Genomic DNA, 21,815 nt, shown 5'->3' with positions numbered 1-21,815 from the left:
GCTGTGATATTTAATGAACCCATCTTTAATTATTCGCTTTATGAATAGCATGCTTGTCATCTGCACAGTGCAGTTAAATCATAGTTATTATACACCGATCAGCCATAACATTAAAACCACCTCCTTGTTTCTACACTTACTGTCCATTTTATCAGCTCCACTTACCATATAGGAGCACTTTGTAGTTCTACAATTACTGGCTGTAGTCCATCTGTTTCTCTACATGCTTTGTTAGCCCCCGTTCATGCTGTTCTTCAATTGTCAGGACCCCTACATGACCACTACAGAGTAGGTATTTTTTAGGTGGTGGATCATTCTCAGCACTGCAGTTTTTAAACACCTCACTGTCACTGCTGGACTGAGAATAGTCCACCAACCAAAAATATCCAGCCAACAGCGCCCCATGGGCAGCATCCTGTGACCACTGATGAAGGTCTAGAAGATGACCAACTCAAACAGCAGCAATAGATGAGCGATCATCTCTGACTTTACATCTACAAGGTGGACCAACTAACACGGTATTTAAGAACTCCAGCAGAGCTGCTTTGTCTTATCCACTCATACCAGCACAACACACACTAACACACCACCACCATGTCATTGTCACTGCAGTGCTGAGAATCAACCACCACCTAAATGATACCTACTATGTGGTGGTCCTGACCATTGAAGAACAGGATGAAAGCTACTATGACAGTATTTTGTCTAAGCAGTTGAGGGTTAAAAGCCTTGCTCAAGGGCCCAACAGTGGCAGTGGTGGGGCTTGAACCAGCCACCTTTTGATTACGAGCCCAGTACCTTAACCGCTAGGCTACAACTGCCCTACACTCTAGCTATTCGTTAACCATTCAATTAATTATGTGAACGATATAAAAGTCTGTTTGTAATGAAACATAATTTCATTCATTTTTCATATTCTTTACTATTTGTTTGTTTGTCTCAGACTGGCAGTCGAGTGAGACAGAGACCGAACTAGAGACAGAGGGGTTCCTGGAGGACTATGTGGTGGCATTAGGGGACTCATTGGATCTTCCCTGCAACGCACACAACATCCTTCTTCCTGTCGTGTGGCTGAAAGGAGGCGAAGTCGTGTTACCTGGCAACCGCACACGGCCAGGTCACAAAGCTCTACACATCAACAACATCTCATACGAGGACTCGGGCATGTACTCGTGCAGATACGAACACAGCAACACTCTACTCAGCAACTACACCATCAGGGTCACTGGTCAGTATATTTTTAGTTCACTTCTCATCTCTTTCATGTACTTTCCTCTCGATTTCTCAGAGTTGTGGTTTTTTTTATCCTTACTGCAGTCATTCACCCACTCATTCTTTTAAACGTACTTTCTGGGGCACCCAGGTGGCACAGCAGGATAATCCGCTAGCACACCAGACAGAGATTCTGAGCTCCCGGGTTCGAATCTCGGCTCTGCTACCGGTCAGCTGGGCACCCTCTACCAGTCACAATTGGCTAATGCCTGCCCCTGCAGCAGACAAAATTGGCTTCCAGTCTGCTGGGTGGGAAAGACCGGACTAAAGGTTCGAGTTATGAATGCTGTGTAAAGACCTTGGTTGCCCAGGCCACCTGTACAGAAAGTGGAGGCGCGCAGAGATTGGGGCATGGCTCTCCGTACGTGAAGACAACCTCATGCGCAAATCCACCCAAGTATGGGTAAATAAGAATGTATAAGTATGAGAATGCACACGTCAGAGGGAGTGTGTGTCAGACGAATATACACCCTCCCTGGACGCCGTCCCCAGCAGCGGATTGGCTATGCTAAATTGGGAGAAAAAGGAGGTAATATGCGTTAAAAAAACATGCTCCCTATCTGTCTGTCTTCACTCCCTGCTGTAATATGTTGGGACTTGAGGATCATTATTGTCTATTTTTGTACAATAGTCCACGTCTTTCGTGTTTTGGCTTGTACAGATTTGATCGATGTATGTGTCAGCGGTGGCTTTCTGCCAGTCGAAATTCATGTCACACCACACTGATAAAATAATCCGTCCGAGCAAACCTTCAGGTAATCATATGTTCCAGTGTTCAAAAACAATAAGAGTAGTACAAACACTCACATAAAGAGTTATCCATGCAAAGAGTGAATCCTCAGCAAAGCATGGCAGACTCCGTTTTTAATAAACTGTCTGAGCTCAAGTCTCAGTAAACTGTTCCACTACAGACAGAGCGAGTGAAGGGGAAAGGAGGGGGGGCATTGTTGCCCAATGAAACGTTTGTGTCTACGTACTTGTGTCAACTATGTTCCCAGCCTTAAGTCTGCTTTCTGCTACCACCCAAATCTTTTGCCAATATCTTCAGGCAGTTGGATAGATTCTTTAAATAGGTGTAGCCAGTGTCAGTTAAATAATTCACTGTCTAAATCTAAATTACCCCAAAACCTTTGCAGTGATTGGTCATTAAAGGTGTGTGGTTATGAGTGAGACATATTTTCTTAATGCTCTCATTAAGAGGCTTTGATTACTTAATTCGTCTATCAGGTTGTGAATGTCTGGTCAGAGACTGCAAAGCTTGTAGAGACGTATCCAAGACTGGCAGAGGGAGCTTCTAAAAAGTACTGCATAAAGGGTCTGAATACTTTATACTAGGGATGTAACGATGCACCACAAGACAGTTAAAAATCGATTCACATGTGTAACGATTACAATCGGTTTACATGTATAATGAATCGATATTCACTTTAAACAGCAGAGGGCACTGGCACTATTCACCTTGCCTGGTTTACGTGACTACAGGGTTGCCAGGTTCAGAAATTTCCAGCCAAATTTATTTACCTATGTGAGGATACTTTCTTTATTTGTATTATTCATTTATTTATTTATTGTGGGATTTATTTCATTTCAGTTTGTGAAATGTGCTGCATTATTTTACCTACCTCAAAAATAAAAGGGCATTCATTATTAAGATCAATAAAAGATAAGCACAAATACAGTATTTTATTTTATTTTTTTTAAAGAAATAATAAAAGGAAACTTTCATAATTTGTCTTTTATTTAATTTTAATTAAATTTCATAAAAAATTCAGGAAACAATCGTATCATGAACCCAGTATCATGAATCCCATCACATCGTGGGTAGAGTGTATCGTTACATCCATACTTTATACAATAAGGGATTTCAGCTTTTTGTTGCAATTAATGTTCATTAATGTGTTCTAAATACTTCTCTGGGAAGCACATTACAGCCTTTTAGTGTCAGCAGTCATATTCAGGTGTGTAAATGCCAGCATGGGGGTGACCAGAGCGCTGTACACTCCAGAGCTCAGAGACACAAGTTAAGTCGTCCATTGACAACAAATTAAAGAGCAATTGTCTGGAATCACCTCATCATTTAAACCAGATGGAGAGCAATAAGGTCGCTTTCTTTTTTTCATGTGTTTGGCATTAGTCCAGCTCCAGTCAGCCTTATCTGCCACCCTCTGTCTATAAAGGTGGCTACAAATACTGAATCAATGACTGAAAGTCGATAGAATGTCCAAAAGCAGCAATATCCTGTTACTCTCAATTAGACACATACAGGCAATCCAAAAACAATACAACAAACAACAGGGCACTTAAATAGCATGAACACAATGATGTTGAAATACTGCAAATATGTAGATTTTTTTATGGCAACCAGTAATGTAGCTGGTCAGGTGTACCCATCTAGTCTAGTGTAAAATCCATTATGTTGATATAATTATTTTTTCTCTCCTATCAGCTCTCAGATCTAAATAAAAACAGAACCAACAAGGATAGATGAAACTGAGATGTACAACTTTGGATGAAAAGTTTATCTGGTGTAATGTGCGATATTATTATATACAACTATACAATTTACATATACACACAAAATTACACACAACGCTATGTACACAACCAATCTAATCAAAACTGACACAAACAATAGCAGGGACTGAAACAATAGCAGCGAACAACAGTTCATCTAGTGGGCCATGAGCAAAGGCCTCGCATGAGCGTTGGTCTGCGACTTTTTAATGGTTGGCTTCTGCCTCCCCACATGGATCTGATGCTCTGGTTGGCAGTTGAATCCAGACTGAAGCGTCAGTTCGTTGTTGCCGATCCCAGCCACCGAATTAGACAGTGCTCTATTGGTTGCAAAAGAATCTGCCGCAGAAGTGACAATACAAAAGCAATACGCTGCCAGTTTGCTGATGTAACATTGTTCATATTGTTGTTTGTATTACAGCCATTTATTGACCAGTGACTGTTTCGTTTAGACATTGCAAAACTATTACGCTTGACTTCCATTCCATTCTGACACATTGACTACAGCAACATTGTGAGGTTCATATCAAATCTGGTAAATGTTAGAAAACACAACCCACTCTGAATCTTGCATTACTAGCCAGGAACCTTTATAGCTCCTGCTGCAGTAACTGTAGGGGTGATGCTAGCTGTGTTAAATGTTGCTGACTGGACATACACAAGCTTTCCAGACTGAACATTATATAAAAATGTTTCCACTCTTTCCCCCCAATTTTTTTTTTACAGTACCCATTTAAATAATAGCTTAGTCTGCCCCATTACACATCAGCTACCAGCTTAAAAGGGGCGAAAACTGCACTTTTAAACTTGTGCAGCCTTACTTGGCAGCTTGGAGGGCATGCTCACTGCCATGTTCTGTACATTTAAGTTAACAGAGACCTGAGGTGGCACACAGTCAGGTTGATCAATAAAGGAAAAGTGAGAAGTTATGCTGTCTTGGAGTCCTGGCCATAGGTTTGGTGTTGTTGGGGCTCAAACTAAGATTGTACTGTTTAATTGTTCTGACTTGCGTTTAATTAAGCTTGTTTTATATAAAACGTCTTTCTGGTTACAGGTGGCGTGATTTAGAGAGTAATTTATACTTGATTCTAATAACACAGCACTCATAGCAAACACAATTAGAAAATACTTGAGGCGGCACAGGGGCTCGGTGGGTAGTCGCCTCACAGCAAGAAGGTCCTGGGTTCTGTTCCCAGGTGGGTCCTTTCTGTGTGGAGTTTGCAAGCCGTAGCCTAGTGGTTAAGGTACAGGACTAGTAATCCGAAGGTTGCTGGTTCAAGCCCCACCACTGCTAGGTTGCTACTGTTGGGCCCTTGAGCAAGGCCCTTAACCCTCAATCGTTCAGACAGTATACTGTAACTGTAGTGTAAGTCGCTTTGGATAAAGGCAACTGCTAAATGCCGAAAATGTAAATTTAAAATGTTCTCCCCATGTCTGTGTGGGTTTCTTCCGGGACCTCCAGTTTCCTCCCACAGTCCAAAGACATATAAGTGAGGTAAATTGGAGATACAAAATTGTCCATGACTGTGTTTGACATTAAACTTGAACTGATGAATCTTGAGTAACTACCATTTCTGTCATGAATGTAACCAAAGTGTGAAAAACATGACGTTAAAATCCTAATAAATAAAATATGAAATACTTGAAACTGTATTTAAAGGACAAAGCTGGTTTTTAAAAAAACTACCATAGACAAACCAATAAACATTAACACTTTGTTCCTGAACCTTTGCCATGAGCATGTATTCTTTTTAACGTTCTAGCTATGGTACCTCCAGAAACTATTTAATCAACCAGAGATCTTATTAGTAAAATGTAAATAAAATGCTTCAAAACTGGCTGGTAGCATGTGGACCAGCACATACCCAAACGTTGAATAAAGCCTTACACACATTTTATAATGTCCAGAAGGACACAGATGCCTTGACATGGCACATTTTTAACCTCAGAGAAACAAGAGTGCTTAGTGAAAGCTAAAGGAACATTCGGGTTAGAGCCGGGTTATGTGTTGTGAGCACTGTTTGTGTAAAACGTGTGTGTGGAGCCAGTACCTGTGTGAATGACTAGTAGAATAATTGCTTTTTCATGGTCGTGTTATTTTTTCCTCCCACTGAATAGGTTCATTTAGAACTACTATATGGGAGGGAGACTGTGTCTGTGTGTGAAAGAGAGAGAGACATATGCTGAGAGAGAGAGAGAGCTTGTGTAATAATACAGCTGTTGTTAAAAATCTCATGGAGGTTTTGCTGAGAGCCTGCTAACATCTGTCAGCCATTAAGTGCTGTGTGTGAATGTGTACGTGTGTAGATGTGTGTGGTAGTGAATGAGGGGTGGGCTGTGTTTGTCTATGCAATTATTTGTGTTTGATTTGTTATCAGTTCCATGTTTCTATTGCATGGATTATTTATTATAGTGAAGGGAAAATCAGTGGCATAAAGTAACACAATTTGTATTTCTGTCTGTCTTTGTCTCTCAGATTCCCTCTCGTCCGGTGATGATGAAGACTATGATGAGGAGCCTGATGATGCAGGTAATGACGATGGTGTGTTCCTTCATGTCTTTTTTTAAACTCGTTTCACGGTTGGACAATCAACTAGCCTTGGCATTGTGTTTTTATTTAGCCAGCAGACAAGTGACTCAGTACTGTGCTGATAAAGCAGTCACTAACAGTTTTACTTCTGTCCATCACTAAGAAAGATTTAGCACTTAAACCTAAATGTCTTTACAGCTTTGTAAGTATTTTATTTAAAATTAATTTTAAATGCAAAATAATTGGGTCATATACAAGGGATCTTCAAAAAGTTTCCGCACTGTTATATTTTTATTGGAAACGGTGAGGGTGAGAGGAGTAGTAATTGGTCGTGCCTGAGAGACTGAGAGAGCTTATAGTCTGGATTTAGCACCATCTGATTTCCACTTTTTTGGATCGCTACAAGAAGCTTTAAGGGGAAGAAGATTTTAATGTGATGATGATGTGAAAGCAGCGGTGCATCAGTGGCTACAAGCTCAACCAAAAAATGTTTTTGCTGATGGCATTAAAAAGTTGGTACGACGCTGGGATGCACGGTGGCTCGGTGGGTAGCACTGTCACCTCACAGCAAAAAGATCATGGGTTCGATCCCCAGGTGGGGAGTTTGCATGTTCTCCCTGTGTCTGTGTGAGTTTCCTCCGGGAGGTCCGGTTTCCTCTCACAGTCCAAAAACATGCAGTCAGTTTAATTATAGACACTGAATTGCCCTGTAGGTGAATGGGTGTCTGTGTGTGTGTATGTGTGTCTGCCCTGAGATGGACTGGTGCCCCATCCAGGGTGTTACTGTGTGCCTTGCACCCATTGAAAAGCTGGGGTAGGCTCCAGCACCCTCCCGCGACCCTAACTGGATAAGTGGTTAAGTGAGTGAGTGAGTGAACCTTTAATAAATAGAGTTAAAAAAAGTGCGGAAACTTTTTGAAGAACCCTCGTACATTCTATTGATTTAAAAAGATTCTAGCTATAGTTTGCCTTTTTCTGAAGTTATTATGGTTAGCATCGTCACCTGACAGCATGCATATCCTGGATTCGATTCCCAGGTAGAGCGGTCTCAGCCCTTTCTGTATGAAGTTTGCATGTTTTCCCTATGTCTGTGTTTTCCCCCACAGTTCACAGTCAGTTTAACTGTGGGAGGATCTATATCTATCCTCCTATATCTATGTTTCTTCGAGGTGAGAGGACACTGGAGTACCCCGAGGCAACCAGTGTGGGCATAAAAAACACATAAAAACATAAAAAGAGACAGCAGTAGCCTAGTGGGTAGACCTTTGGACTATCAATCAGAAGATTGTCGGTTCAAATCCAGGCTCTGCTATGCAACACTGTCTGCTCCAGGGATGCTGTACAATGGCTGACCCTGCGCTCTAAACCCCAGCTTCCAAACAAGCTGAAATATGCAGATAAAGACTTTTATTGTACTGTAACTGAAGCTACTACAAATGTGTGTAGGTGACTTGTACCCACCACAATCATGAACAGGCTACAGTGTTGGTAAAACAGACAATGAATGAATGAATGAATAATTGGGGTTCAGGATGAGCACATTAAAGCAGCCACTTGCACTGTGGAACAGATAATAATGTATTATTTGTATACCCTGTGTAAGCCTGTGTGCTGATTTTGGACCTGTCATTCACCTTTTAGCTTACTTTTAGTTTCATCATCTACCATTCTCTGCTACTGTAAATGATAGCATCGCTAGCAGTTCCTTAAGTGTGTGTATGTGTGTGCGCGCAGCATGGAAGCGAAAGAGATAATTGGAGTTTTGCTGACAGCTCCCGTGGCTCTTTGGACGGAGAGCAGAAGGGGACAGGAAGCAGAGAAAATGCAGTTAAACAGTTTAGCTCAGGGTGATTGGCTCTGCACACGTCCAAATTGTGTGTGTTTGTGTGTGCGTGTGTGTATGTGTGTGTGCGTTTGCTGGTTGAATGGATTCAGACTAACAGTGGAGAAGTGAAAGTTGTGTGGAAGATTTTTATTGGCAGTGCAAGATAAAGAAAAAAAGGAAGAAAAAAGAAAAGAAATGGAATAATAAGAAAAAATAAGTTAAGGGAAATTATAAAGAACAAAACTAAATTATAAACAGAAACAGAATTTGGACGAAGAAATACAAAAAAGAAAGATGGAAATAGAAGAAAACTGTGAAAAAAGGAACAAATTAAGAGAAGGGGACAGAGAAAAAAAATATTTATTCCACATTTTAATTATTTATTTTATTTTTATTTATTACAACTTCATTCTTGTCAGGGTCACGCTGAGTCCAGCCTCACCCAGAAACACTGGTCGCAAGGCAGGAATACATCCTCAGACAGGATACTGATCAAAAAATTCCAGATTCAATCACACCTAGGGGCGGTTTAGTGCAGCTAATCCTTTATCTTTATTTTTTGAGGTGAGAGGACACTGGAGTACCCCGAGGCAACCCGTGCGGGCACGAAAAACACATAAAACACATAAAAAGACAGTGGTTGCCTAGTGGGTAGAGCTTTGAACTATAAATCAGAAGACTGTCCGTTCAAATCCAGGCTCTGCTATGCAGCCACTGTTGGGCCCTTTGAGCAAGTCCCTCAACCCTTGTCTGCTCAAGCAAGGATATGTGGAAAAATAATTTTATTGTACTGTACACGTGTTTATGTACATATGACCAATAAAGACATTTTTCTAACAACCCCGTCACAGTGGCCAGAGCTAAGGATCAAACCCAGCTCCTGTCCAGGTCCAACACTTTCTTTAGCGACTGTGCCACCCAGAATTCATCCAAATAAAGGGACAAACTGGAGAGATGAGGGAGTTAGAGTGCCGGGAGAAGGATTAGTAGAATACTTTAAGCCATTTAGATTTTAATGAGCAGTAATCTGCTTGTAATAGAAGGAGATTGGTACGTCATGTGGAAGTTAATCCAGGTTTTGAACATGTGAGGAGTCTGATCTGATGACATCACTCTCCCGTGAATCAAGTCTTGGTCCTGAACTGCTTCTGTGTTTCACAATGTAAACCCCAGATAAGTGTTATTTTATGACGATGCAGGCCAGGACAGGGCTTTAGCTGTTGCATGGATGGGCTGTAATACATCAATATAAAATACACACAAAAACAATCAAATTGCATCTTATTTTATCCTTTATTCATTCATTGTTTTACCACTGCTTTATTCAGTTTAGGGTTGCAATGGGTCTGATTCATTGAGCAAAAGGCAGGAAACACCCCGGACAGGTCGCCGATCCATTACAGGACACACACACATACACACACACTCAGACACACATTTAGGCCAATTTCTTAAAAAGCTTCAGAGGTGGCTCGGTGGGTAGCACTGTTGCCTCACAGCAAGAAGGTCCTGGGTCCAATTCCCAGGTGCAGCGGTCCGGGTCCTTTCTGTGTGGAGTTTACATGTTCTCCCCGTGTCTGTGTGGGTTACCTCCGGGAGCGCCGGTTTCCTCCCGCAGTCCAAAGACATGCAAGTGAGGTGAATTGGAGATACAAAATTGTCCATGACTGTGTTTGACATTAAAACTGATGAATCTTGTGTAACTAGTTACTACCTGTCCTATCATGAATGTTGGCCTGACTGCATGTCTTTGGGCTGTTGGAGAAAATCGTAGCACCCAGAGGAAACCCACATGGACACAGGGAAACTCCCCACAGAAAGGACAGAATCGAACCTAGACTCTTTTTGCTGTAAGGCAACAGTGTTACCACTTAATTTAGACTATTTAAAATTTCTAATGGCCAATTTTAGGAGGCGTAAAGGTTTTGAAGGGGCAGAGAAAGTCCTTTCCCAAGAGCTCTATTTAACACTTAAAAACTTTGTACACATTAATTGACTGCAGGTAAATTAAATGAACTTAAAGTGGCCCTATAGTGGGAGTCTCTAAGTGAACATCTTTCTTTGCATCTGTTGGCATATTTCTTAAACCTTAGTTGCTTACTTCATTTGCGAACTCTAAATAAGGCCCTGTGTGGGTCCTGTCCGCACCCCCCTCTGGGGTTATGGGTGTTCTTGGCAGTTTTGCTGTGCTTTGTAAGCTTATTTTGGCAGGCACATAGTCTCCTACTCAAAGTGCTGTTTGTCCATGGGGAGTTCTACAAGAGCGTCGAAGAGGGCGAACAACCCCACCCACACACGCACACAATTGGCACTTGTTGGACTCCTGCTTAACACACTCCGCTGACCGGCAGCAAATCGTCTGAGACAGAAAAAGTGCAGTGTGTTTGAGTGCCAGTACAGCATGTTTTTGTTTGTGTTTGTCTGTGCCGGTGGGTGTGTACATGTGCGTGAGGCCGATTGCGTGCAAGCAAGAATGTGTTTGCCGGACCTCTGTAACCATTAGATGGCAAAGGAAATTCCAGCATGTTGATCACCCCTCGCACTCAGATCTTTGATACCAACTTTTTTGAAAGAAGTAGAGAGAGCAGAGAAAGGATGAAGAAGGAATCTATAACAGGTTGAGAAGCTGTGTAATTCCATGTATGATGTGCTGTGTTCACTGGCTGTTATGTACATACAGATTTCAGAGACTTGAAGAGGAGAGCTAGAGGATTTTTTTATATACAGTGGTACCTTGTAACTCGACATCCCCTAAACTCGAAATCTTTGAAACCCGACGCCCTTCGTCGAGAAATTTGTACCCCTAAACTCGACTGTGCGACTGCCGCTTTGTGCAGCGCTTGGCTTGAGCAGTGTGGTAAAACATCATCAAACTGCGAATATGAGACGAATCTGTATTTGTGTGGAATAACCGTCGAATTCACTGATTAAAATTCAGATCAAGCATAACTTTTAACTGTTTTTCAATTGTATTTCAGTGTTTTTATATTATATTTGTGTTATTTTTAGTGTATAAGTGTCAAAAACAACCTCATTATTTGACATAAGCCTAAAATATATGCAGTTCTACTGGAGCATGGAACGCATTAACAGGTTTTCCATACATCCTTATGGGAAAAAATACCTTGAAACTCAACGCCTTTTAAACTCGATGCCACTCCCAGAACCAACTGACGGTGAGTTTCAAAAACTGTACACCAGTCTAATACTTGGTAGGTCCACCATGGGAGCGTAGGACTGTAGAAATATGATGGAGCATGGACTCCACTAGCTTGTGAAAATATTCTGTAGGCAACGAACACCATGCTTCCAGCAGAACGTATTCCCAGGTGTTGGATTTCTGTGTTCCACAGCGCGTTGCATGGCATTCCAGATGTGTTTGATAACGTTGAGATTTGGTAACTTTGGTGGTAGTGGCAAAACCCCAAACTGGCCACAATTTAACATCTCTAGACGTGTGTGATGGCACATTGTCCTGTTGACTGAGGCCAAACCTATCAGAATGAATGCAGAACATGAAAGGGTGTAACTTGTAGAAAGGAGGCACACATAGTGTTCACCTGTCAGAGGCGTTTGTAGACAAACCAGGGGTCCCATGAAATGCCAGCTAAAGAAACAGCATGCCATTATGGAGCCACCACCAGTTGCTACATTTCCCTGTTGTACCAGTTTTTTCTGACATTTCAGTGTGCGTGTATATAATTGTTATCTTTATTACTCTACATTAAGTGAGATGTGATGTACAAACTAAAAGTACTAAAAATACTTTATGTGGGTTAAAAAATCTATTTATTGTGACTTGGATTTAAAACCAAAAAAAATATTCTGAATTATTCCAACAAATATACATAAATGTTTCCTTACTCTAGCATTCACTAATGATTTGCATCATTTTTACACTCCTGAACCCATTCAGTGGCCCCTCGTGTCATGTGGGCAGGGGAATTGTGATCCTGGAAAATACCATTGCCGTCAGGATTAAAAAGTCACGTTATAAAGATCAGTCAGAATAACTTGCTATTCGTTTGCAAAAAAGGTTTCACATCTCTCAGAACCACAGCACAGATTTACACCCACAGTGTGTGTGTATGTGCGTGTGTTTCCCTTTTCAAACAAATCTTTGTTCAGTCTGGGAATTAAGCAGCCAGTCCGTCGCTGCCACGGTGTGCGAGGAGAACTTTCCATAAACATTCACCCACACAAGTACATACAAAGACACACTCTCACACTCATGGAGGAGAAACACCCATTTCATATAGGCCGCCGTAAAATAAATACAAATGATTGTATTTATGCAAAAGCTTGGGATTTATTATGTACTTGTATGTTGCAGAATAGAAGTGGATTTTAACATCATGTGATTTCTGATTCTCTGTTTAGTACCGCCGTACTGGATCCGCCAGGATCAGATGGATAAGAAGCTCTTGGCCGTTCCCGCTGCCAACACGGTGAAGTTCCGCTGTGCCGCAGGGGGCAACCCCACCCCCACCATCCACTGGCTGAAGAATGGCAAAGAGTTTAAGGGCGAGCAGAGGATGGGCGGGATTAAGGTAAATACTCTGCCAACTGAAGGAATGTAGAAGTGGTTAATACTGGAATGCATGTATGACTGTATGTTCAGTTATAGGGTTACATTTAATTAGCATCTGGTCATTAACAGTTTACACAGCTCGTCGCCATCTGCCTCCTTCACTCCGTCCCTCGCTCTCATTCTCTCTCTTGTCTGATTCTCTCACACTTTTTCTGATTCTCTCTCTCTCTCTCTCTCTGTCTGTCTTGTTGCACCTGTTGCTGTTTATCTGAAAGCATCTTGAAGGTACTATCAGTTCTGTGCTGCGCTGCTGTTATTTATGGTTTATAAATTGGTGTGGTCATGTGTGCGCATTCTTCCCTGTTCTTACTTGTCCCTGTTTGTTCTTACTGGTACCTGTTGGCTTTAGTTCAATGATTATAGTTTTTGACTTCATAATTTTATTTAAAACAGGGAGCATCTCATTAAAATAAAACATACATGCCATGACATGTATGTACTACACCTGGGAGTTGGGAGTCCCAACCTTAACTAAAATGATGTAATCTCTTTTTAAATATCAGTTTGTAATTCCAAGATCGGACATACAAATCCCATTTTAGAAAGTTGGAAAGTAGAAAAAAATCTAAATAGTTATTATTTGTGTCATTTATTTCATTTAAAACAGTACAAAGACAAAAAAGTACCCCTGTGTATTTATGATATATTTACATATGTGCAAGTTACTTGAGGCATTAACATTCCCCAGTGATATGACAGGCACTGGCTTTCACATTAATCTTGGTAACAATCAGGGTGGTTCATTTTCATTTTGGTCCCTAGAACACAACGTTTGTTATTTCTTAAAACAATTTGAAAGAGGGAACACAGCACAAACCTCCACTTTCAGTCCATCCTAGATGTCTTTGTGCCCAAAAAATTTGCCAAAGTTTTTGGATGTTGCTTCTGCTTTGCGTAGTAGAATCTTGCATTTGAAGATGCTTCAATGAACTATTTAGTTATTATCAAGCTGCTCTAAGAGCAGTTTTCATCCTGTAAAATGTTAAAAATGTTGTATTATTTTAGCATAATATTTACACTATGTATTTGATTATTTTAAGTGGTTAATATTGTAAAGTGGAGTATATATAGTAAAAGCTGTATACGTATATAGGCGAAAGTTCTTACTTTTAATGAAAGACATTTCTAGTGCCCAGCTGTGTGCTGATAGATTCATCTTTAGGGTCAGAGTTGATGATGGCATTGACAGCTTTATTATTGGCAAACCTCTAACACACCCACAGTGGGTCAGGGCTCGAGTCTGTGTTTGACAGCTACACAATGACTTTCTGCAAACTCTATTGAAGCAACAGGCTCAGGGGCATAACCCTCATAGCTTTGCCTAAAAACATGCCCTCCCTGTGTTTGTATGTGTGCTCTGTTCTAGTGTTTGTTTAAAAGAACAGTTTTCAATGAGTAGAACTACATTTTACATAAAATTAAAAATCCAGCTGCACAATTAAATGTGCAGTCATATCAGTCACCATAATCTTAAGTAATGACAGGATGATATTAGTGATGCTGGTAAGATTACTAAGGATGGTTCACTGGCTTGGTTATTAATGTTTAGATTTTCTTTTGCCACAAATCTTGATTAGTATATACAGTATATACACTGATTTGCTGCTGATACCAGTCTGATATCTGAACATTTACATGTTCTAGATCATACAGCTACACAGTTCTATGTATAAAATTACTAAAACCTAGACAAAATAGGTAAGACTGCTCTGAAATCAAATCAAATAAAGAGCAGCTTACAACATAGAAACATAAAATCTAGAGGCCTTTAAATCATAATTTAAATCACAATTTAAACCAAAAAGTATCAAACATTATTAAAAGTAAATACCAAAAAAACATAGCAGTAATTGTTTCTAACAACTCATAATGCTTATAAAGTTTTCCTGATGATTCCACTTGCTGCACTGTTGCTTTGTTACACTTACTTAAGTGTTTATTACATTTACTTAAGTGTTTAGTGGCCTTTTAAAGTTTTATGTATACTCTTTCAGACAGAATCAGGACATCCCTAATATTTTGGATACTTTGAGCATTAAATCATAAGCTGTTCATGGATCATTTTAAACTGTATGTTTGATTGCGTAAAATGTGGCCTTATTTATATACAATCTAATTGTACTTATAATTCCCATTGAAATTTTCTGCTACCGTTATGTTGATATAAATGACAAAGTGATGAAATAATAGAGATGAATATTTAGTAATTGTGATTGTCCATTTAGCCATTATTATAAAGCCCTAGAAATGCTGGGCTGCAACAATTTATAGTTAAACAAAAGATATTATTAACTCGTTAGTGTAATTGTGATTAAAAACACTATGTTTAAACCATGTTTACATGAACAGAATTATTTACTGAATGGATTGAACTTGTACTGCTTTCTCATGTGAATGTTGAACTGTTTCTACATTAATGCTGGCGCGTCAGCACTGAGGTAAAAAGCTCTTTGTTTTCTAACCTGTTACACAGAGCATGATTAATCATGTAGAAATGTGCTAGGAATTCCTAATGAGCTGTGGATGTAAGAAAATTAGCCACTGCCTGTAGTCCTATTGTCTGAGGCTGTCTAGTCCTCTGTCGAAACAGTTGACTTTCCCACAGCTTTCTTTCCAATATACACACTTACACAGACGCACATGTGGACAGAGCTCTGTACGGACTGGCAGGGCCGAGGGGTCAAGGTTCAGCTCTCTATTGAGTTATCACTGAGGGGCGGGTCTGCGTGGGTGTTGCCGTGGCGATTGAGAGCCTTTGACTGACGGAGAAGGCAGGGCTTCCATCATGGTCACATATGCTACCAGGGTCTTATTGTTTTTATTGCTACCCCCCCCACACACACACACACACTAAGGATTTGTGCAAGTGTGCTGGTTTGATTGGTTTGTGTGTGTGTACATTAAACAGCTCAATCAACAAGTCAGTCTGCAGAGCCAGATTAAGTCATCTACATCTCCAGCTTCATTTGTTCAATATGTGAATATGTGTGTGTGTGAGTGTGGGCAAAAAAAGGGGGGAAGGGGTGTTAGGGGCTATTTTTTCTGGGTAATTATACACTATTGGCTATATGTAAATGAATACATAGTGCATATATTTGCATAAATATTTCTATATGATTGACATTTTAAGCAATACTTCATCCAGAAATTACATTTACATAATTTTTAATTTACCCTAAATGCAGTCAATCAAGCAAGATATGTCTGGCCTACTGAATCATGACTAAGCCTTATGACTAAAGGAAGCTTATGGAATCTATTTTAAATTGATGCAAACTGCAGCATGTCATTACACTTTTTTTTTATATATATTTGGCTTTTTATTTCTTCGAATAATAATCACTACATACCAGCCCTTGGGTATTTCATAATAAATGTAGCCCTATTTTTACGTTTGGACACCCCTGGTACATACTGCAGTTACTGCATAGCAAATGCAGGTTTTTTTTAAGTTTGCTACCCAAAATTGCACCATTAATAACCTTGAGTAAGTCAGTAATGTCCTGCTATAAAGTGCTAACCTGTCTATTGCATATTTCTTGCTTGTGCCTGGGTCCCTCAGCAGCGGAACACAAATTGAGTGTGTTAAATTTGGAGGAAAATTCGTTAAAAACACTAATTAAAAAACATTAACAAATAAATAAATTGTTTTAATAATTGACATTTAAAATATTAAATCTATTGGCTATTCGTGCCCATTACTATACTAGTATCCATTGGTCATCAAATTATCCATTGGTTATAAATAGACTAATAGTCCATAATCTCATGATAATGTATTGTTGCATAAGACATTTCAGGTATTTAAAGCAGTCTATGTATTTTATGAGAATATGAGTTTACATATTTTCCTTGCTGTAAAGTCAGTCAGTGAATGTGGAAGGGCAGGTTCTGTCTTCTGTGGGTACACGTCCCTGCTCAACAACTCCAGTTTCTAAGCGTCTGATATTTGCTCTGAGGGACTATTTAACAGCACCTGTGTATGGTCCCACACTGAGGCCCTTCGTTTAGCCTTTGGCTCTTTCATGTGATAGTGTATGTGTAGTTATGTGTATTCTGTAAATGATGAACGGATTTGTTTGATGTTAAAGTCTTCATATTCTATTAAAGCTTCTCTTTCTGTGCTGGTTTGAATCGCAGAAAGAAAGAAAAATAGCAAAAAAGGAAAGTTTTGTCATTTTAATGACCAACCCAGGGGTTAGAAATTTTCGCTTCCTGTCTCTGTGGGTCAAATTATACTGCGCTGCTGTCTGAATGAGCCTGCATCGTCCTGACACCGCCATAAATCCTGCACTTACACCCGTTAGAACGAGCTGAACTTTTCTGCTGCCCTTTGGTTCTTTGATTCTTTTTACCTAGCCTCACTCAACCCAGCTTTGTCATGTTGTCTTTCTGTCTTTGTGTGTTGCTGTTTTTGTGTTCTCAGCCAGTCTCATGTCTCCTGTGAACTGTCTTGTGACTCCAGCTCTAAGCTCTTTAAGCTAAAGCAGGGCTAATTCAGGGCAGACACAGTGTCAGGGTCAGGCTATCTGACAGAGCTCTAACTCTTCTCATGCTGACTCTAGTTTAGTGTTATCGCAGTTAAGATTTTTTAACCTTTGTGTGTTCAGGGTTTTTGAGACCCCAGCCTCTGTTTAATATCTCAAAACCATACCATACTTCACATTCATCACTATGTCATGGCCTTCTGAGTTATATTAAAATGGTGTATAAGGTCATTACATGTGTCTTGAATATCAGGATTATATCCAGATAAGGAATTTAACACATATAACAGATGTAATCGTACCCTAGATTTGTTTGAAAACATTACATATAACATAATGTCACATTATTTGGACCCAGGAGGACCCAAGTGTCATTGTTGGCACCATAAAAAGTCACACATTCTAATCCAAAACCTTTGCATAAATACAAGAAATTAAGCTACAACACGGTAAATTGGTTCTTCAGTGTTCTAAGCTGGTTTGCAAATTGTACAGACACAAATGTGACTGGTAGTGTAAGTGAACATGGTTAAAACCTCATCATGTCACAATCCAGAAACAAGGCATACAAATGACCAGGTGAAAATGGAATTCATACCTGCTGTGTGGCAGAGTGGAGGTTAGGACTTTTAGCATAATTGATTTTATTACATTTAAAAAATGAAGAATGAAAAGACTGGACTTCAGTTCATTTTATTAAGGTTTGAGGGCAGTTTCTGGGCAGTGTTTACCTATGGTTTGTACAGTCTTAATTAGGTGCAGTGGTGGAAAATAATTATTAATGAGTGGTTGGTAAAGTGTTTACAAGTCAATTTGCTGATGTTGGTGGTGTTTAATGCAGAACCCTCTGAAAGATCAAGGATCACAGAAGTGATTTCCCCATATGTCTTAATTATTTTAATATTTACACTTAAAAATCTTAAAATCTTTGCAACAGCTTATTAAGTAACTTTTTTTCAAAACTATTATATTCTCTAGGGGGTCTTACCTATTCTTCAGAAAGGATTGTTTTCCTATTAATACCCAAGAATAATTGCATCATTTGTTTATTATATGGTTTTCAAGATGATGCTAGTCTTTAATTGTACGCGACATGTAAAAATTTTTAGTTTATATATATATATAAACATGAACATGAATAAACATGAAATAACTTTGTGTTCTGTTTTAATTTAAATACCTGTCAAACTGAATTAACACACCTGCTATCTTTTCTATTTGCATTTCACATACAAATAATTGTACCCACAGAATACTAGGTCTGTAGTTTTTGATTAAAAAATATTTTATTCTTTATATATTCCTAATTTCACTTCTTAAGCTGAGCTCCATATAACACAGCCTTCCCCAACACTCAGCCCCTCTCTCACAGTCATGTCCTCTGATGCAGGGTGTCTGTCAGCAGCCTCTTAGAGGCCATTGACTCGGACAGCAGCACTGAGTGACGGAAGAGGAACGTGGGTTGGGTAGATTGGGGGGGTAGGGTTAAGGGCACCAGACATGCTTGCCAACGTTCTAGAGCAAGTGTGAATATATGTGCGTAGCCCGGTATATATGTAACCATGCAACCGTGTGCAAACACATGCCATAATATTTACACAGTTACATTTTTTCCATGCAGACCCTCAAAGTGTAGAACGATGAAGCGAGAGACACTAAGATTAAAAAACGAGAAGGAAAGGGATGTCTTCTTTTTAATGTGCGAGAAGTATAATGTGTAAGAACAGTATGAATGACGTGTTTGTTTATAGACTAAGTGACACACTTTGTAATTTGTCGGCACCAGTTCTGGTAAGAGTGGTACAGCTGACATACCGTTTAAGTGTGTGTGTGACTGTTTGCTTCTTTATAGCAGAATCAACTTATTGTACCTATGTAGCATGTAGGACTGCATAATTAATTATATTTCAATAGTGATTCCAATTTTTCCATATTTATATCTTGGCATTGCAGCAGTGTCTAATGTCTAGTTATAATGTTTTACCTGTGTCTCCACAGAGCTTTTTCTCCCACCCCAAAACATGTATATGAATTTGTTATTCTAATTTGTCCCTGGGTGTGAATAAATGTGAATAAGTGAGTGAGTCTGGGCTGCGTGCAGTGGACTTGGCACCATGTCTAGGGTGGGGACTTTGGATTCCTTCAACCACTGTTTAGAAATAAATATTACTTAAGATAAATAAATAAATGAATAAAAAGGGCAGTTGTAGCCTAGTGGTTAAAGTACTGGACTATTAATTAAAAGGTTGCTGGTTTAAACCACACCACTGCCTGAGCAAGGCCCTGAACCCTCAATTGCTTTGACAATATACTGTCACAGTACTATAAGTTGCTTTGGATAAAAGTGTCTTCTAAATGCCAAAAATGTAAATGTAAAAACACCACAGCACAGTTTAATTCTTAGTTCTGTTTGTTCATGAGATGTTTGTAATGTTTTATAACATTATCCACCTTAACCTGGTTCAGAAGATCTTATTACCAAGGATGATTGAATGAATATGCACTATATGGACAAATGCATTGGGTGTGACCCTTCTAATTTTGGAATTCATGTGTTTCAGCCACATCAACTGCTAACAGGTGTAATAAATTAATTATAAAAAGGAAATCATATGCTTTTAACTTTGCAGCAACAGTTTAGGGAAGGCCCTTTTATGTTCCTGCATGCCTGTGCACAAAGCAAGATCTATAAAGACATTAAGAAAAGCTTACTAAGAAACTCCAGTGGCCTGCACAGAGCCCTGATCTCAGCCCCAATGAACAGCTTTGGAATGAACTGGAATATTAGTTTGAGGATTCCTTGACCAACATCAGTGACCAACCTAACAAATGCTCTTTTGACTGAATGGGCACAAGTACCACAGACAAACTTCAAAATCTTGTGAGAAGTTTGAGGTCACTTTATTTTTATAGCATTTGTTTTTGAAATAAGATGTCCAACAAGCTCATGGTCAGATGTCTAAATACTTTTGGGCATAAAGTGTATTACAGTACAGTTCATTTTTAAAACAATGTTTAATAACTGAATCTGATCAGGCTTGCTGGGAATAAATAAATGAATGAATGCCCTAAGGTCACATGACTTTAACATCGTAAACATGCAGCCCTGTTTGAACACTAAAATTCATATTTTCTCTCTCTTTGTGTTCCTAGTTAAGGCATCTGCAGTGGAGTTTGGTGATGGAGAGTGCCGTTCCATCAGACAAAGGGAACTACACCTGCGTAGTGCAGAACAAATACGGCACCATCTCCCACACTTACCAACTCGATGTACTGGGTGAGTGCACAAAATTATTTCAACCTAAACACGTAAAACCTTCCAAGATTCTTTCTCCATTCTTTTTCTCAATTCACCACCTTTTCTTTCTACGTTGAATCAGAACGCTCCCCTCATCGGCCAATCCTGCAGGCAGGTCTGCCGGCCAACCAGACAGTGGTGGTGGGCAGTGATGTGGAGTTTCACTGTAAAGTGTACAGCGATGCACAACCTCATATCCAGTGGCTCAAACACATCGAGGTGAACGGCAGCAGATACGGGCCCAACGAAACTCCCTATGTCACCGTGCTCAAGGTAAAGCACTGACCTCGCAAATAAACTTGAATAGGCTATTGATTGTTTTAATCTGTACTGTTGTTAGAACGTTTACACTAGTATCCAAGTAGAGAGTAAGATCCATAGTGTACAAGTCTTCTATGGTTAAAAGGGGGGAAAAGAGGTTTTTGGGACTGTGTTTAAGACTTGTTTTTGCAGTGTTTCATATTCAGTTATTACTTTGCAGTAGTGATAAATTCATCAGATATTATTGTGACTGTAATGTTACTTGACTAAAAAGGTAAATGATAAATATTTTAATACCTATCATTATTAGGATTGTCGTAATCCAATACTGACTAATGGCAGATTTTCCAGCAACTTTGTGCCCCTGTACACAAAGCAAGGTCTTTAAAGACATGAAGAAAAGCTTGGTTTAAAAGAAACTCCAGTGGACTGACCGCAGCCTCACTAAACAGCTTTGGAATGAACTGGAATATTAATTTGAGGCTTTTCTTGACCAACATCAGTGCCCAGCCATACAGCTGCTCTTTTGACTGAAAGTCCACAGACAACTTCTAAATCTTTTGAAAAGCATTCTCAGAGAATCTTGCTTGTTATGCTCAGAATTTTGTTTTATAGTCAGTGATTACTTTGCAGTAGTGATAAATGTATTAAATATTATTGTGACTGTAATGTTACTCGACTAAATGTGATGAAAACGTTTTAGGATCCATCATTTAAATGATTGTCGTGATCCAATACTGACTAATAGCAGATTTTCCAATACAATTTTAAGCAATTAATGTGTGAGATGTCTTTAAAGTTTACATAACTTGTTTATAAACATGTAGCTTGGTCAGTGCAGTGATGCCTGTACTGCCCCAGTATTGTCAGACGTAAAGAACATTAATATTGGGGGGTTTTTTTTATGTTTTTTTTCTATTCTAAATGTCCTTTTATTTATTAGTGAGATTGAGTTGTGTTGCTGTTTGTTTATTACTAGTCCCTCTATTGTGATTTCTCCTAGCTAAATATCACTAGAGTTTTGTGACCTCCCAAAT

At 39.5% G+C, this 21,815-nt stretch overlaps 1 protein-coding gene across 2 annotated transcripts in view; it reads left to right on the top strand.

The window, feature by feature from the left end:
* fgfr3 (fibroblast growth factor receptor 3) overlaps positions 1-21,815 on the top strand; it is a 52,816-nt gene that overhangs the window by 10,860 nt on the left and 20,141 nt on the right. For both annotated transcript variants that reach the window (XM_062995077.1, XM_062995078.1), the window contains exons 2-6: positions 944-1,228; positions 6,263-6,328; positions 12,522-12,691; positions 20,373-20,496; positions 20,600-20,790. In XM_062995077.1, coding sequence (XP_062851147.1) covers positions 944-1,228; positions 6,263-6,328; positions 12,522-12,691; positions 20,373-20,496; positions 20,600-20,790 — 836 coding nt within the window. The remainder of the gene's footprint in view (positions 1-943; positions 1,229-6,262; positions 6,329-12,521; positions 12,692-20,372; positions 20,497-20,599; positions 20,791-21,815) is intronic.

Source organism: Trichomycterus rosablanca, chromosome 5 (assembly GCF_030014385.1).
Source record: "Trichomycterus rosablanca isolate fTriRos1 chromosome 5, fTriRos1.hap1, whole genome shotgun sequence".
Lineage (NCBI taxonomy): Eukaryota > Metazoa > Chordata > Actinopteri > Siluriformes > Trichomycteridae > Trichomycterus > Trichomycterus rosablanca.
The sequence above is the reverse complement of the archived record's forward strand: the minus strand, read 5'-3'. Positions and strand labels throughout refer to the sequence as shown.